The 17,446-nt window shown below is 41.2% G+C and overlaps 1 protein-coding gene across 3 annotated transcripts in view; it reads right to left on the reverse strand.

Annotated features, from left to right (window-relative positions):
• The window catches only part of ARVCF (ARVCF delta catenin family member), a 256,583-nt gene that overhangs the window by 163,752 nt on the left and 75,385 nt on the right, over positions 1-17,446 (reverse strand). For all 3 annotated transcript variants that reach the window (XM_068157320.1, XM_068157318.1, XM_068157319.1), the window contains exon 3: positions 3,474-3,575. In XM_068157320.1, coding sequence (XP_068013421.1) covers positions 3,474-3,575 — 102 coding nt within the window. The remainder of the gene's footprint in view (positions 1-3,473; positions 3,576-17,446) is intronic.

Here is a 17,446-nt window from a genome sequence, read left to right on the forward strand (position 1 = left end):
TTCCACAGATCTGTAATGTGAACATCATTTTATACTCATAAGAGTATAAAATTAGCAACATAAGCTTTAATGATGGCTTCAACTTCCTAAAGCTAAGTATCTAGTTTGGTACTATTTACTACTAAACTACTTAGAGCACCTCTGAGATGAGCACAGAGGTGCAGTTTTCTCCCCTGTAATTCAAGAACAGGTAAGAGTTCAGTCCCTAGAAATTGTCCCTTGATGTGCAAATCAGGAGTGATTCTTCCTGCTGCCAGAGTTTCTTTGCTTTCCATTTATCAACAAGGATTTCCATGAGCACTAGCAGTACCAAGCCCTGCTTTCTTGTTTTGCATTTTGTCCTTCAGTGGCTTTAGAGGATGCCTGCTTTTGACTGATGTGTTTTCCACAACTTACATTTATCAGATCTCTATCCTGTGCTGATTCCTTGGTAGTTAATGTGGCCATATACTGTTAAGTTCCCCAAAGAGGGTTATTAATAGATACTAAGCTGCATGTTTTCAGAAAGGTTGTTGGAAACTCTTGATGAGGCCCAAGGTCTCCCTCCTTTGGTCATACATGGTTGAAATCATGGGAAATAACCATAGCTCTGTGGTTCATTGTTAACTCCTAGGGAGTTGCTGCTGGAAGGAACCAGGGTGATAAGAAATGATGCTGGAAATAGTGTGTCACCATGTATGAATCTCCTGGTGTTTGCATAGAGCCACAATTTGAGCCTTTCATGTTTTCAGACCTGTAAGCAGAAGTCACTTTTCTCATCTATGCATTGATTTCACTTCTGCTGAGATTCCACAAGAAAACCAAAAACCACCGAAGGGTTTTCAATATGTCACAAATGAGTCAAATATAGACCAAACTGTCAACCTCAGAGATCTTGTGCTCTGGGCCTTGTTTTGCTAGATTATTAAAAGTCTATAAAACCTTCAGAGAGTACATTGGTTTCTGCAGAGGAGAATCACCACCATCTAAAAGGGTAGCATGATCCACAGGAAGCCTGTGTAAGGCAGGACAGGGCTGCATGACTCACCTGCTACATCTCAGCATGATTTAGCCCTGGCACAGCCACACATAAACACAGCCAGACTTTCTGGACCTAAACTGCTCATGTGCAGCCAAGTTGCACGTTTCTGCTTTTGTGCTTCCCTGCTTTGCACAGATGGAAACAGCTCTGTTTGTTGTCTTTCCTCCCTGGAGTGCTCACAGGCTCCTAGGAGAGGGTGAAAGAAGCGGGACTTCAGAGGCAGGCATTAGTCACATTTTAGGGAAAGCATACATGGGGGTTGAAGCAAGGAGCCTTTTTAGCTATATGTTCTTAAAGACAGCTACCTAGCTGCTAATTATCACTGCTCCTATGCTAGAGCAGAACAGCCTGATACAGCTCCAAATATACCTCAGGGGAGAGGATGCTCCACATTCCAAAAAAAAATAAAAATAGTCCAATTGTGAGAGGGATTAATGAATGGAGAAGGCTCCTCAGAGGTGCTGCAGAGCAGGAACTCAAGCTTCCTCAATCACTCCCCACGGGGGACCATCTTTCAGGCAATTCATTCTCTGCAGCTAAACCAGCTCCTTCTCACATGTGACTGTGCTATGACATTGGCATTAGCTCCTAGGGGCCCAAGAGGCTGGAGACTTCTATGGACCAATTGTAAAAAGTGAATGAAGCAGGGGTGTAGGAGGAAGAAAATGGCAAGATGTAAGCTACTGTAACTAAATTCTAAAGTAAGTTCAGTTTAGAATACAAAATGTGAGTTTCTGTTCTGAGGAGAAGCATCACCAATAGCAGCAGGAAAAACCAAGAAGCACCCCTTCTCATACAGATTCTGAAGCAGTATCAGCTTCAGTAATAAAAGCCACAGCTGATGACAGAGCTGGTATAAAACTTTCAAGTCACATTCTAAGAATATGACAAAGATCTCATTCAGAAAATTCTTAATGAGCTGTAAGCCCTTGATGCCACACCAGAGAACCTAGAAAATTTGGGTTCTATAAATTGTGCTAATCTCTAAGGAGCTACAGAGATCTCCATGCAGAAAATATGTTAACCTCCTTACAACCACAAATACTCTGCTGCTTCTCTCTGTGCAGAGAAAAACACAGGCAGAAAATAAACTGCATAAATTTTCAGATGTACAATTAGTGACCATAAAAATCCTAATTGCTAGGCAGAAACAGCAGCAGGACCAATAACTGCCTTTTAAGAACTCTTGGACAAAGACAGACTTCTGCATTTCAAATGCTTTATTAGCAGATAAATACTTGCTTGCTGTTGATTGCACTCCCAATTATTTACCCAGGGTTTCAACAATTTACATTATCAGCAGTCTAGACTAGAGGAGAAAAATAAAAGTACTGACTCATGAGTTACTTGCACAGGCTGCCACTTGCAATTTGCTACCATTTGTAAATAAATAAAGTGCACTGAAAAGGGTATAAATAAATGAAAATATTAGACCCACAGCAGCCAGGTAAAGATTATTCCTTAGGCTGCACTTCTAAAGACAGCAAACACTTGCCTAGAGAGTGTCAAAGGCTACGCTGACAGCAGCAAACCTCTCTCCTGCCTACGTGACTCCAAATATATTAGTGTTGCATTAGAGTTAGAGCAAAGTAAGAGGATCTGGTGTTTCTGACTGATCATATGAAGAATTAAGGCATCAAAAGGGCTTCTATAAATCAATATAGCTAGAGTCCTCAATCACCCCTGTGCAAAGAGCCAAAAATGGGGTTCTATGCACTAGTACCCCAGCTCGTGCCCATGTTTGAAGGCCCTTGGAAACAGACTTGTCTGGGGTCAGTTAGTACTCTGCAGAAATGCTCGTTAACCCTGCACGCTAATTTTGCTACTACAGGATGTAGCTGATAGTCAAGAGTTTTTGAAGAGCCCCTGAAATTAAGGAGGGGTCAAGTTCTGTGACATTCAGGCACTGGAATCCTAACAAGTCCTGAAGAACCTCAGATGCACTGCACTTTTCAAAGTATGCTGCCTGCCTAAGGCAACAGGTAGTTGAATGAGCTGCGTTTGAAGAGAACTGTGTCCACCAGCTAGCTGCAGTACCTCACAATGGGCTTCACTCAGTGAGAAGGGAGTAGATTTCTGGGATCCAGTAGTCTGAGTACTGAGCATAGCCATCCCACTATTGCTGTCTCCCAGCCCAGTTTCAAGTCCATTAGGTCCTGCTGACCAAATGGTGCTATGATGAGCAACAAGAAGCTTGTAAACAGCAAATCAGCAGCTGTAGGAGCAAACACAAAGGCCTGTAAGCACAATCAGGAATGGAAGCTATGTGCTTCTACAAGAAAGCCATCAGAAAGCAAATATGGGGTTAAAATAATCTATGGAACTGAAGCAAAACACATGCTAATTGTATTTTCACCTAATGTGCCACAAGAGACGAGCAGTATAAAATGAGAGCTCCCCTCCACCCCATGCAGTACAGAGAAGCATGCAGAGCAAACCAAGCAATACACACCGAGTAGAGTACCAGGGTCTGAGTGTTACAGCTGCTGTGACATCACCCACTACCAATAGAAAAGTACAGAAAAAGCAGGAGAGCAGCCTCAAGCAGAACCAGCTACAGGAGAGAGGAAAGAGAAGACAGAGTTAGTTATTAAGGTATTGCAGCCTCATCTGTACACACTCATCTCACCAGCTCTCCTCACTATGTTATATAAATTATTTATTACACTGTTTTCATCCTAACTTAAGAGGAAAAAGAAACCATCTTCAGTGATGCCAGTGCTAAGATTCCTACATAAAAAAAGCCCAAGCAACCCTGGTTAATCTGATTTGTTGTCAGTGATCAATACTTGCGTGTTCCTGTGAGACTTTCTGTTAATGTCCTAACCCAGGGAAAACTGCAGACTGGAATGAGGATTTGGAATGTTACAAAACTGGATGTTGCAGCCAAACACTTTAAAACCCAGAAATCCAGCATGACACTCAGAAATGAGAATAATTATTTAGGTATGTAACTTCAGGCCCCGTGTCTGATGTATGAGCCCCCAAATGGCTCAAGATCCTTTCACAGATACCACTTAGAGAGCAAACATTCGTTTCTGCAAGATGCATAGTGCACAATAGCTTACAGCTACTGTGTTTGGTGTAGCTGCCTGTAAGCCAATCCCTACAAATTCCTATACCAAAGTTTTTAGGATAAGGGGTCATCTGTGTAGCTCTGTAAATCTCTGTCCTGTTTTGTCTCACAACATTTAGCACCAAAACTCCTCTGGGTCAGCAACTGCATATTTACTACCTGCTTTTGCTGAAGACTGTAGAGAGCAGGACCCATTTTGCAATGGCATGGTTCTGTGAAGCAGTATGCCCAGTTTTGAGCTCCTACCACATCAAAAGTGTTGCAGTCATGAAGTGCAGAACCAGTACGAACTCACTTTGCTGGTTAAAATGTTTTAGAACATTTTCAGAGAGTAATCTTGCCCCAGTAGATTTTATGCTTGACCAGGTACTGTCTGCCTTCCTGAAGCCAGTACAAACACCAAATTACCAGAAACATCATCCTTTCCTTGCATGGATCCAGTCTCAAAGGGCATGGAACAATCAAGCCAGAAAACTCATTTTTCTTAAACTAACAGAAGTAAGTTATGTGCTCAAAACTTACCAGATATAACAAAACTTTGCAAAGACAACAGCCAAAGGTGAAAGTCAAGAGGCAGAGGAAAGACTAATTCTCAAGTAAATGACCAGAGGGAATAAATTAAGCATGATTCAGTTTCTACAGACAGAAGAGCAACACTTTGGAAAATAAAACTAAAAACACATCTATTACATGTAACAAATTCCAAATAAACTGCTTCTCAGACCTTATGGAGAAATCTGCCTTGAGCCTGGCTCCTCTGGTTGCTGCTCTGGTTGACTGAGTTCTAATTTGACCCTTACGTGACAATCTCCACCAGTGAATAGCAATGAGGAATTCACAAAGCAAGCTATTGCAGTGTAGTTCTCTCCTAGACACAGACAGACATACTGGGGTGGTGTCAAAAGAAACAAAACCCCAAAAACGCTGGTTGGGGCTTTTTTGTTCCTTTGGACAGAAGCAGTCTGTGAAACAAGACTTAAACTAGGGAAGAAACAAGGGCAGAGGAAATGCTAACAGGAAAACTCCTTGAGAAGGAACTTTGGATCCTGAGGCCATAGCAATGAACACTGCAGCTCACCAGTTCTGTTACTGCAGTAAACAGGTCAGTGTGTAGTAACCGGGGTCTTACATCAGTAGGAGATTGCATTCAGTCATCTAGCAGGAATCCTTTTGTAGAACTAAATACATTCTGCAAATAAATCTGCAGAGTATCTTACCCTGCCCTGGCTTTGGCAACACCAACAAAAAGATCCAGGCACATCTCAGTACAGACAATACAGCTCCAACACTTCACTCGCCACAGAACTGGCTCAGGTCAATAGCACCACAGCATCTCCAATCTTGCCATAATGGTTGCCAGTCCATTTAAAAATCAATACTTTAATCAACCTTTTAGTTAAAAGCACTGAAATCATACTGTATCAACTTATGTAAGCTACAGCCCTCAGCATAACAGAATTGTCTTATATCTATCTGAACCTCTCTTGTGGATTAATCATTGCATGTTTAAGTGACACCCGTCATCTTCCTACACATTCCCTTCAGCAGCAATTCCTCACTTCAGCATTTTGCTACTACGAGTTTTTTGGGTTTTCCTTCCAAATTTGGATGTAGTATTTTCAGGGCTTGGTGATACAGTGTGCCTACGCAGCTTTAATTATACTGTAGCTCTATTTTCCTAATAGACACATTTCAGTTGCTCCACTGTACTCCCAAATGGAAAGGCAAATAAATTAGAGCAATGCAGATCACCTTTCTAACAACTGCATGCATATAATAGCATAAATCATTCAGCAATGCATTAAACTTCAAAATGAAATCTTTTTACAAGGGCAATTTTTAAAGTAAATGTCTTAGTTTATGATTACTTTCAACCAACATAAAAGATTTCCAGATCCCCCTGAAATTTGTCATTTCTAGACCAGCACGGTGTACCAGCACCTTTGTGAAGCAGAGCTCCTGCTCTCCAGGACCTGTCTACACTGAGAAAGTTGAGCTGCCATCACAGAGCACTCATTGTGCCACACTTCCTTCAAAGATCAGTGTTTGTGTTAATTAAGCATAAACCAGCACAGCAAAGTGGCATCGTGCTACCTCACACCTGCCAGATGTCCGTGCTAAGGTTTAATGGGGTATGCGATAGGCTATAAATTCACACTGTGCAGAGGAAAGTCCCTGGGCAAGCAAACCCTCCTCATTTATTTTCAAATGCAGGTCTAGGTGGAATAGTTTTTTTAAACAATCCTGTAAGAATCAGAAGACTGAACAAGGTAGAGATGGCTGAATTCTGACCACAGGATGTGTCTGCTCAATTTGACTGTGCCAGTCAGAAGCCCTTGCTATGACAGAATTCATTCACAGAATACCAGGTGTAGTGGTTTCAGCCTTAGCTGGAGTTTAGGAGCTCAGATAGTAGCAAAAGCCCAAGCATTCCTCCTTTTCCCTGATAAGGCAAAAGGAGAGAAGGGGGGAAAAAGAGGTAGGGGAAAAGAGAAGGAGATAAACTTTACCAAAAAACAATCTGGAGTCAGTTTGGAAGTAGGAGAAGTAAATTTTTTAACAAAATATATATACACATAGCAGCAACAGGGAGGATTTACACAGGTAAGGAATAAGGATGAATAGGAAAATACACAAAACCAAACTTGCATGGCCTTGTATCTCCCTCAATGTACGTGGATTTCAGTCCTTTAGAGAAGCTTGGATGCGATCAGGCCTGACCACGTGGCAGACCAGGAGGCTCCCAGCAGCTGTTGGTCCTTTTGAACAGGAGAGGCAGGAGCAAAAAAGAAACAAATGGCCACAGCGCCTTCCTTTTCATAGGCTTGCTGGACAAGAAGGGGGAGTGGAATACACCACCTTTGACCCTGACCTGGGGGACCCCTCCTCCTGGGAGGGGAAAGCCAAGTCCCTCTCTATTCACCTGGATCTGGTTTCTTTTGTCCCCTGGGGAAGCAAGGCTCTTGCAGCCCTCCCCCAGGATGGGTGCCACCCAGCACACCGTGTTGGAAGAGACCTCAAGGATCAGCTAGTCCAACATTTCAGAGTAAGAATACAGTTTAAATGAGATAGCCCAGCATTCTGTCAAGCTGGGCCTTGAAACTGTCTAATGTAGGGGAATCCACCACTTTCCTTGTGAGTTTATGCCAATGTTTAATACGTTCGAATGGTGAAACAATTCTGTCTCAGTAAGTGTAAATTCTGTCAGTTCAACCACAACCCTGAAAATTTCAGCATCATTAATACTTCATTCCCTACACAAAGAGAATCACTGTTTTGAACAACTTCATTTCTATCTGCTTTAGTTGGGTAGCATTTGGAAGACAGCGTTTCCCCGTCCTTCCCATATCGAGAAGCCAAGTAACCAACTGAGCTGAATGATGTGCAGAAATCTCATGGAAAAAATCAGAGTATTATGATGATTTTAGCAATTCCAGTTGCTTAACCCCTTACCTTATAATGAACAGGCCTATGTTTAGATACCCTCTGACATTTTTACATTTGTCTTTCCAGTTTTTGTTTTTCTCCAGAAATACAATGACATTTGGAAGTTAAAGCTGAAATGAACAAGATCATAACTTTGGTATCTCTTCTGGAATATGAAACCTCTGACCCCTTTTCCTCTGCCCTGGAAGTTTCCTAACATGATTGCTACGAGCTTGATTAGTCCATAGGCTGATCACTTTAACATCCTACAACACATGTCACTGAATCTTAAAGCTGCTGCATGTCATTGATTTTTCAAAGGTCTTCCCTGCTGAAATCAATAAGGAGTTCTACTCAGAAATGGATTGCACTTTGTGGGCTCTTTCTGACTCATACATATTCAGTTCTCCAAGTACTCTCACAGCTGCTTTTAGCAGAACATGTGTGGACCAAGCTTCACCACTTCCTCTGACCCCAGTCTGATTCTCACTGACACTTAGCTGCTGTGCTTCTGCTGTGAGCAGGAACAATCTGTGCAAACTTTTATTGAGCAGAAAATTCCACTGTAATCCCTTTACTAGAATATTGTCTTCAGCAGTCAGGAAAAACCAACCTCAGGCTGCTTATGTGACCGCTAGATAGTATCAGGCATTAAATTAACTATCAAGGCATTGGTGTCTGCACAGGGTTGTGTGGATGGACATGGTCTGATCTCACTTTCAGCAGCAGTACCTCCTTACTGTAGAGGCTACCTTGCAAGAAGTGCCACCAAAAATCAATACATCTATTCTCAGAACAGGGCTATTTCAATGAGAAAAAGATAAAGATCAAACCCAGCAAGTTTCTAACTTCACTCCCTAGTCCTTCCCCATGTATTTTAAAGCTTGCCTTCATTAATATACAACCTAATATGGCCACAAAGGAGCCAACCACATGAACAAACTGTTACAACCTTGTGCAATTACTTCCACAGAATACTTAACAGATTTCACTAAACAACAGTACAAGTATCCTAATTTTTTTTTTCCTTCTAAATGTTTTGAGCTTTGGTAAAAGAGCTTCCATTTTAAGAGAAAAGCTACTGAAGGAATGCAGCCTGAAATGGTCAGTATGTGAGGAACTACAGCTGAGAGCAGCCATGTCTTCACAAGCATTAAATCTCCATTTCACAAAGCACTGGAAGAAGAGAGTCAGTGGGTAGGCAGCAATTTCTATAGCCACACCAGTTTCTCATTGGCAAAATGGAGTAACCCAAATCTTACAGCAAGGCTGGAAAATCCTGCAGATGGTCAGAATGATGCTTTCATAAACGATACTATTGTACTATCTTCTAACAGACAGAATAAAGAAAAAGGCAAGCAACAAAGATCAGGTCAGCTCTGCAGTTAGGGAAATCAACAGACTGCTTCATCTGTGCCACAGCGCCAGTGTCAGCAGACAGTGCATTCGAACCAACTGCCATGAGAAAATCCTCATTTTGCTAGGGTTTGAGAGGGAAAAAAATCCAACTGCGACCCACACAACAGTGAGTGTTTAAGCTCAGCAACAGATGTGTCAAATGACTTATCCCAACCATGAGGAGTTAATTGCTGCTATAAATAGCACTCTGCAGATGACAAAAAAAATAACAAAAAATCCCCTTAATTCGTGTCTGCAAAGCACACAGTGTAGCTTTGCTTATCGGTAAAACTATTTCCCTTTAAAGAAGGGGGCCTGGGTGTTTAACATGTAGATTAGCACAGAGAGATAATTTGATTTCAGGCTATTGAGAGATTTCCTTCCTTTTATGTTTCAGAAGTACAGGGCTGCATGCAGCTAAATGAGATCCATAGATTACAGGAGAAGAAAGGCTAATAAAACTGCATAGCTATATTCCTAGGTCATAACAAATGCTTTTTAATTCTAGGGCTCCAATCCCAGGGTTTATGAGAGTATTTCCAATTACTGCTTTTAAGATTCATGTGAATAAATGCACTGAAAGGAAATAGATCTTTTAACCTATCTGAATCAAGTATGTGGTATCTCCCATAGCATTTTAACCAGGAAACAATCTGGCATTGCTAGGAAAAAGAAAAGTATTAGAACTCAGTTCTGAAGTGTTGGGAGCAAACCTCCTCCCTGTGGTCTTCTTACTGCTTTCAGAAGAAAAAAAGCAAACCAAAAAGCCCTCTCTTTCTCTAAACGTGTGTCATGTTTAACTTTCACACATGTATCTAGTTGGTTTTGTGGCTCTAGTGCTCTACCAGGGACCTGAAAACACTAGTATAAACAAGAGAGGGAAAAAATGGCAATGTCCATGTTTAATTCTTCAAGTTACTAAATCAAAGTAATTCTATTATGTCTTTACCAACCAATCCTACTGCATTACTCTCCCATACTTCAACCTCTCTTGTTAAAATAACCAGATTTTGACCTGACATTGCTTTAAAACAGGCAGAGTATCAATGAAGAGGAGATTAAAACAATACAAAAAGAGGGAAGAAACAGAACGAGCGCACTAGCTCTAATTCTCTCCAGTAACATCTGTCTCATTCTAAATCAAGTCTCTTTTCCACCAGGCTAAATTTGGAAGCCTGAGGCGCTAAGTAAACCCACTCCATTAGACCAAAACTATGGATCTGCTTTCTGCAATGTATGTGCAGCTTGAAAGATGGCAGTGATGGATCCTTCACTGTTCCAGCATCTGTACATTTAAAATGCAATCCAAGTTCATTTTATCCTTGTAAGTTTAGGATGCAATCCAGATTTCTGCTGATTAACAGCAAAGCTTTATAGTGTTACAAGGCAAACAGGCATTTGAGAACTAATAAATATCATCTGAGCAAAATAAAAGTATTTAGCTCATCTGATGCCTTAAACAATCATCCAGTTCATGCATAAACATTGAAAAGCAGGCAAAGCAGATACATTTCAATGACAGTCTCAGAGAGACTCATCACTCCATATGATGGATTTTGGCACATAACATCCCTCAACAGAACAGTCTTTGTTACCCACTGCAAAGCCATCCTGCTGCAGAACACTGCTGGCTGTTTGAGGGGCAGAAAGAATGCCAGAAGAATGGCAATTTAACTTCTGTTTCCATGTGCAAGGCACTGCTGAATCTTCAGAGCAGAAATCTTTATCAGAAGCATTTTCTGTTATATTAGCCAAGCACACTGGCTTCTTTGGGGTTAAACTGTCAGTCAAAATAGCCTTCAGAGAATGACATTCAGGACATGCCTCATTCATACCACTGAGTAAATCAAGATGCCATAGTAACCCCATTGATTAGTCCAGACTCAAGTGTTCTCTACTCCTTTAGATTTTTGCTTGCATGAAACAGAAATGCCATGCTGTGCTTAGTCTGCAAAGTGTTACATTCATACATTTATCAAAAACTATTTTTAGTACACTGCAAGAAGCAATTTTCACTACTAAGATTCATATCTTTATTATGAGAGCTTTTTATTCATTGGCTTGTAGCTCTATCAAAATTGAAACATTTGGGTTGAAGTTTTCCCTGGTAGATCTTTCCTTCAGGCTAAATTTCTCTTTTAGAAGAACTTTAGCTAGAATAATTTCACCATTTCTTGTATCACTTAGGGAAAATTTTGTGTGAGTTTCTTCCATCAGTGGCTCTGAAGACAGTCAAGCATCTGGCTATCAGTCAGCAACCCTATGGCTCTCAGCACTCCATGGGGGGACAGTGTCTGCCCCTCAGCACTGGTGTGCAGCTCAAAGTGGCAGAGGTCCCCACAACCTGGGAATTGTACTAGACGTTAGGAACAAGTTCTTTAGCATGAGGGTGGTGGAACAGGCTGCCCAAAGTGATAGCTGAGGCCCCATCTCTGGGGATATTCAAGGTCCGTCTTGACAGAGCTCTGGGCACCCTGACCTAGTGGAGGATGCCCCTGCTGACTGCAGAGGGGGCTGGACTAGATGACCATTGGAGGTCGCTTCCAACCTAAACTGTTCCATGATTCTATGACTCCCTCTGTTCCCTCCCCCCCCCCCCCTTTTTCTGCTTATGCAAGCTGTTCTGAATCTGACCTCATCATAGCCTCCACTTCAACTCGACAACTACCACAGTTGGCTTCTGTGCTGAGACTGACCTTGATCTGAAATCCAGAGGGATTATGGGAAGTACTAGCGTGGAGAAAAACAATAATTGTGCTTTAACTTAAAATTTTAAGCCAGATTCCCTCTATTATATCAAAATGAGAATCCTGCACTGTATAAACAGGAATGTATTCCAGCTATAACAAACACTTTTCAGTCAGGTACTTAAGACTAGATGAGCAACAGAAGTAAGTAGCAAACAATTCCCACAGTAAATACAATGTAGACTGTTGAGGTTGGACTGGATGATCTTGAAGGTCTCTTCCAACCAAATACATTCTGTGATATATTCTGAGAATTCTTCCTACAAGCAACATGGAACCTTTAAATGGGCTACAGACCCTCTCAGTTTTAACATATATAAAAGGGAAAAAGTTGAATCTAAAAAATAATCAAATGAAAAGGGAAAGAACTTTATTAAAATCAGTAATGTGATACTTGTTATTCAGAAGATTATTTTTGAAGAATGCTTGGCTAAAACTATAATCCACCCACATAGAGAAAAATAAAGTAGTACACAGAAAAACAAACATCAGAGTACTTTAATATTTAAACCCATCGTTCACCACCAAGCTCCCAGATTTAAAACAGACATAACTGAAGTACTGAGGTGAATTCACAGCAGCTGAAAATGCTTGTGGCCATTCTCTAAGCAACCAGAGAACTGGGGGTTTGATCTCAAGAATGGTTGAAATGTATCTAGCAGGGAGGGAATGGCGAGAGGAAGACACATCTGAAGAGTATGACCCTTACCCCTTACTGCAGAGCTGGGATGCAAGACATGACCACAGCCTTTAATCTAGCTTGTTCAGGTACAGGAAAGCCATAGGAAAGCACCAGCACAAGCTGAGAAACAGCATGGGAAGCAAATGTTTAAGAGTGCTGTAAATGGAGCCATAGGAAGAAGCTGCACAGTGAGAGACATCCCCTGGTCTGTCAGGGGTAAAATGAAACTAAATGAGGATTTCCATGGTAGAGGGAGAAGGGAGACATGGATCAGAGATGGTGTGAAGTCACACAAAAGAAAACTGCCATTCTGCTTTGCTCAGCTAGCTCTAGTATTTTACCCTCACCAGTGCCTCAGCTCTCAACACAATATAGAAGTACAAAGGTTCTTGTCCTACTTCCACACTTTTATCAAGTTTACTTCCTTCCTTCTGCCCTTCAACCATTCTACCAGTCTTTTAAAACAAATGCCAGTAGGCTTTTGATAGCATGGAAACTAATGAATATGTAAGAGTTGTAAAGATAATCACTTAAGAACAAAGCAGCAAAATACTTCAGCTGTGCTGAGCAACTGCAGAAACACAGTACCTTTCAGAGTGTGCCCTTCCTGTAGTGGCTTTAAGATAGAAACTCTCCCTTGGTTTGATGATAACTCTGTCAGAAACAGAACAACAAAAAAAAAAAGAGACATTTTTATTCCATCTAGAGGAAGTTGGAAGAGGGGATCAAAATAGTGTTACCTCTGACATTTATGCCACTATCACCTGAAACCCCCCAAAATCCCACAGAACTGGAGTACAGACATTAAACTCCATGGATAGAGCTCATTAGGCTACCCAGGTTTATTCCAGTCATCTTCAAGTTCTGTCCCAGTGCCCCCATATGTGCATATATCAAACATTTCCAAACTTTAGAGTTTAATCCCATATATATTTAATTCCTTAACTGATTCATAGATTTAAAAGCCAAGAATGTTTCCTTCACAAGTATACACCATAGCATTTTGAGTCATCCAGGTCTAAATACCATCTAGTGACTCTAAAAATGTCAACTGTGGCTACATAAATACATCTCATCCCATCTGACATTTTTCCTTCTAGCAGTAAGAAATGTAAGAAATTAGTGCAGGAAAAGATTCACCTTTAAAATCCACCAGAAGGAACTCAACATTTTTCAACATCTCTTTTGTTTGGGTTTCTTTGGGGTTGGGTTTTTTTTTCGGTTTGAGTTTCAGGCACCATTTCCACTACAGCATTTCTGGTCCTAGAAATGTCTCAGACAGATAACATCAGGTTCCTCTGTCTCAGATTCTCAGTCACATTCTCTCAAACCAAAAACATTTCAAGTAGATGATACCTGCTTAGTTCCACTCAGGCTGAAGTTTACCCATAAAGCAGACATCACACAGTATCACAAAGATTGGAAGAGACCTTGAGGATCATTGAGTCCAACCTGTCACCACAGACCTCATGACTAGACCATGGCACCAAGTGCCACATCCAATTTCCTCTTGAACACCTCCAGGGACGGTGACTCCACCACCTCCCTGGGCAGCACATCCCAATGACTAATGACTCTCTTGGTGAAGAACTTTCTCCTCACCTCGAGCCTAAACTTCCCCTGGCACAGCTTGAGACTGTGTCCCACACAGTGGGTGTGCCACAACCCTTCCACTTCTAGCCTGCAAGATGGCTTCAGAATTAGATCCTTCCCTTCCATTCCTCCTTTGGTTGAAAGGTGCAGTAAGGCCAAAAGCATCAGTGGTCAGTAAGGAAAAGCCCTTCAATCCCGAAGGCTCACTGTAACCAAACAGGTGCTGATCCAAAATGAAACATCTCTGATGTAGGATGAGGACTTTTTTGAAGTCTAATTTCCTTTAACTTTTGTCTCATAACAAGAATCTTCTCAAAGTAATATAATTCTCTGTATTTTATTCAAATAGTCTCAATTTCAAAAGTCAGAAACATTTCATTGTTTATGTTCAGTGCTACCTGGAGCAGACCAAAACTACTGAAAAAATACTTTGCTTGATTTTTCCTTGCTCCTTTCCACCTGTATTTTCTCTTCTGGTTGATTCAGAGTCAAGAAGACAAGCAGCCTAAGGCATTTGTCTTGACATGTGACATCCTGGGTTAAGACCCAGATCCACTGTAGCCTTCATATATAGCTGTGGGCTATTTAACCTTTTCTAATCATATAATCTGGGAAGAAACTGCATTTTCCTGTTTCATAAGATGGCATTAAATAAGTAAGTAAATAATTATAAAAGTCATGAGGTATCAGGTGCTTCAGAAAAGAAACACCCACACTCCTACTGGTGGGCTTCTAGTGATAATCAAGATATCATAATAATATCATTATCTAGTGATAATCATAACCATAACAAATGTCATGTCTGCAACTTAGTGTTGATATCAGGAAAGGCTACTTGGCTTTTCAAAAGCATTGTTTTGTTTTATTCCTTAAGCAGAATTCTTTGTTAAAACATTCAATACTTTGTGCAGCCAGAAAGCTGGAGGCAAGGCTGGAGGAGGCTTCATTGCCAAGAAAACACATCCAATGCAGTGGATAAAACAAAGAGATAGGTCAGCAGGAGTTGTGACAGCAATTCAGAACCCTGTGGGCTGCCTCTTCTTGCAAGACAGGCACTGTTCTACCTAGTCTTGTGTGTGGCAGTCCCCAGTGTGCTGTCTGGGTTATGGCAAACAACTGGATCAGCTAATGCTGACTATCACCATGTGAGCGCAGTCTAACTGACATTGGGAAAATAAGTGTTGGTTTATATTGGCTGATGCCAGCTGAGAGTTTGAACCCAAACCCCTGGAAGGCCTGGAGCTTGCTGAGGCTCATGGTTATATTGCAAAGTCCCTTTTTCAGCTCTTGGTTACTGTCCATTTGGTAATGTGACCTCTACTGCAGGGGAGAGGGAGAAGGGAAAAAACCTACCAGCTTGGACCACATGACATTTAATAAACCACCTGTACTTCATTACAAAAATGCTATTTCATTCCAGTGATACACTTTTATTGCTGATTTTAATCAAGTACCTTACAGCTCTCAGATGAGAAAGGTGGAGAAAAACCATTTCAAATGGCTTGTTATCTCTCACTTGTAACTAATTACCCCGGTTACACTGTCTGAGATTCTGAGCAGTTTTATGTTTGCTCACCAACAAAAGACTGGAGAAAAAAAACTGAAATGAAGACAATTAGTCTCTAGCTATAATAACTAATTAAGATAAATATTTTCAGAATAAAGAACTGAACAGAACATCAAGATGCTGACACTGCAAAATGCATGGGAAAGTAAAGCTTCTATGAGTACACCATTTCTTGACACTCAGTGAGTTCCACAATTGTATCTCAACCACCACTTCATTCTTGTCCTACTCCAGTGAACTTAATTAGTTATTAAACCTTCCATCTAACGTGATGAGAATGGGAGTAGTTTATTGGACTGTGGGAAAGCTCAGGGACACATTCTGATGCTGCACCATTGCAAGTACATGCAGCAGTGATGGGCCAGTATTTTTACACAAACAGCATGATGCAAAGCACTGTAGCAATCTCTCCTACCATTCTTTTTTTTCCCTAATGGCTTGCTTTGCCATTATCCACCAAGCCCACACTGTGCCAGTAATCTATAATCATTCAAGTCTTGGTCCCTTACCCCAAAAGCTTCTGAATGCAGTTCTTCAGAATGATTACAGCAGTCAGTTGTATGAGAAGCATACTCCAGATAGGTACTGCATGGGTAAATCCACTGAATTCAGTGTACTTGCTTAGCCTTTGGTTCACAGGGTGCCAGCCTGCTGATTAGACAGCATTACACAGATCCACTAATGAAACACATTCCGTGGCACTGAGCAGGTCCCTTGCCCCTGCACAGAAAGAGGTGCAATTAAAGCTGCCAAGTGTGAGGCATGTAGTAAAGTCCAAAATAAATGAGAGAGACAATAAAATGGTGTGGACAGACAAGCAGACTATTTCTCATTTCAGCTGCAATACTACTATGAGCATGTATTGCAAAATCTTGCCAAGGGCATGAATGGAAAGGTTGTAGCTTTGGCTCCTTCCTGTCACTCAAATGAGCTCCTCTTTGGCATTTCTGACACTAAAGTAACAAATAAAGACTCTGGATGATGTAATTTATTTGGTAGTAGAAAACTACATGCACCTGTACCCTCACTGCACCCTTAAAAGCCCAAAAGCAGCCTTCAGGAACTAGTTTCTCTTGCTTACAACAGCGTATCGCAGGCAGCCTGCACCAGTGAAAAGGAGACCAATGGAAAAGAGCTCGCTTGGTCCCAAGTTAACGTTGTCTTTCCATTGTTTTGTCCATACTGACTGTAAGAAGCTCATACCCTTCAGTTGTATGTTTTCCTTGGCAAGGGGCTTTGTCACAGATAAATCACCAGAAGAACAGGCAGAGCTGAAGGGCATTCTTTGAGCTGTATTTTGCATCTGCTGTGATTTATTTTTCTTAACCAAGAGACAAGGAGGTGAGGAGAAGGAATTCCCCCCCCCCAAAGTTCTGTCTTCCTTTACCTTATAGCCTTATTTACCAAACTGCTATTTTATTTCACAGAGAAATGTAGGATACCCTGACTGACAACAGAGTTCTGCTTTTCTATAAGCTATCAGATGGCAGACAGGAGGTACCTAAATTATACAGCTCAGTATGTGGGTATATACTCTGTCACAACTTGCATCAAAACATATGAAACAGTCATGGGAAGCGAGGTCTCTCCACTTAAAGGTGTGATACAAACACAGCTACCACTCAGCAACACTGTACACTCATTACAAGGCTTTCCATCAAAAGAGGCAGCTTACAAGCTGTTTGATATTCCAATATTTACACTCAATTATCTTTAGAAATGTATTTAAAACAGCATTATTTTCGTGTTACTTATGAGCTTTGTGTTCCCTTATAAACTCCTACTCGTTCTTCATTATAATGTAAATCAGCATGTTAACATCAAGCAAGCAACCATTAACTAAAGCAGCTGATACAAACGTGAACAAAGTCTGGACAGGAGCAGTGGCAAAACGCCCAGAAAGTTACAAACCCCCTCTGAAGAGCTAGCTCAGTCA

This window comes from Melanerpes formicivorus, unplaced genomic scaffold, assembly GCF_026170545.1.
Source record: "Melanerpes formicivorus ecotype bairdi unplaced genomic scaffold, bMelFor1.0.p_v2 SCAF_36, whole genome shotgun sequence".
NCBI lineage: Eukaryota > Metazoa > Chordata > Aves > Piciformes > Picidae > Melanerpes > Melanerpes formicivorus.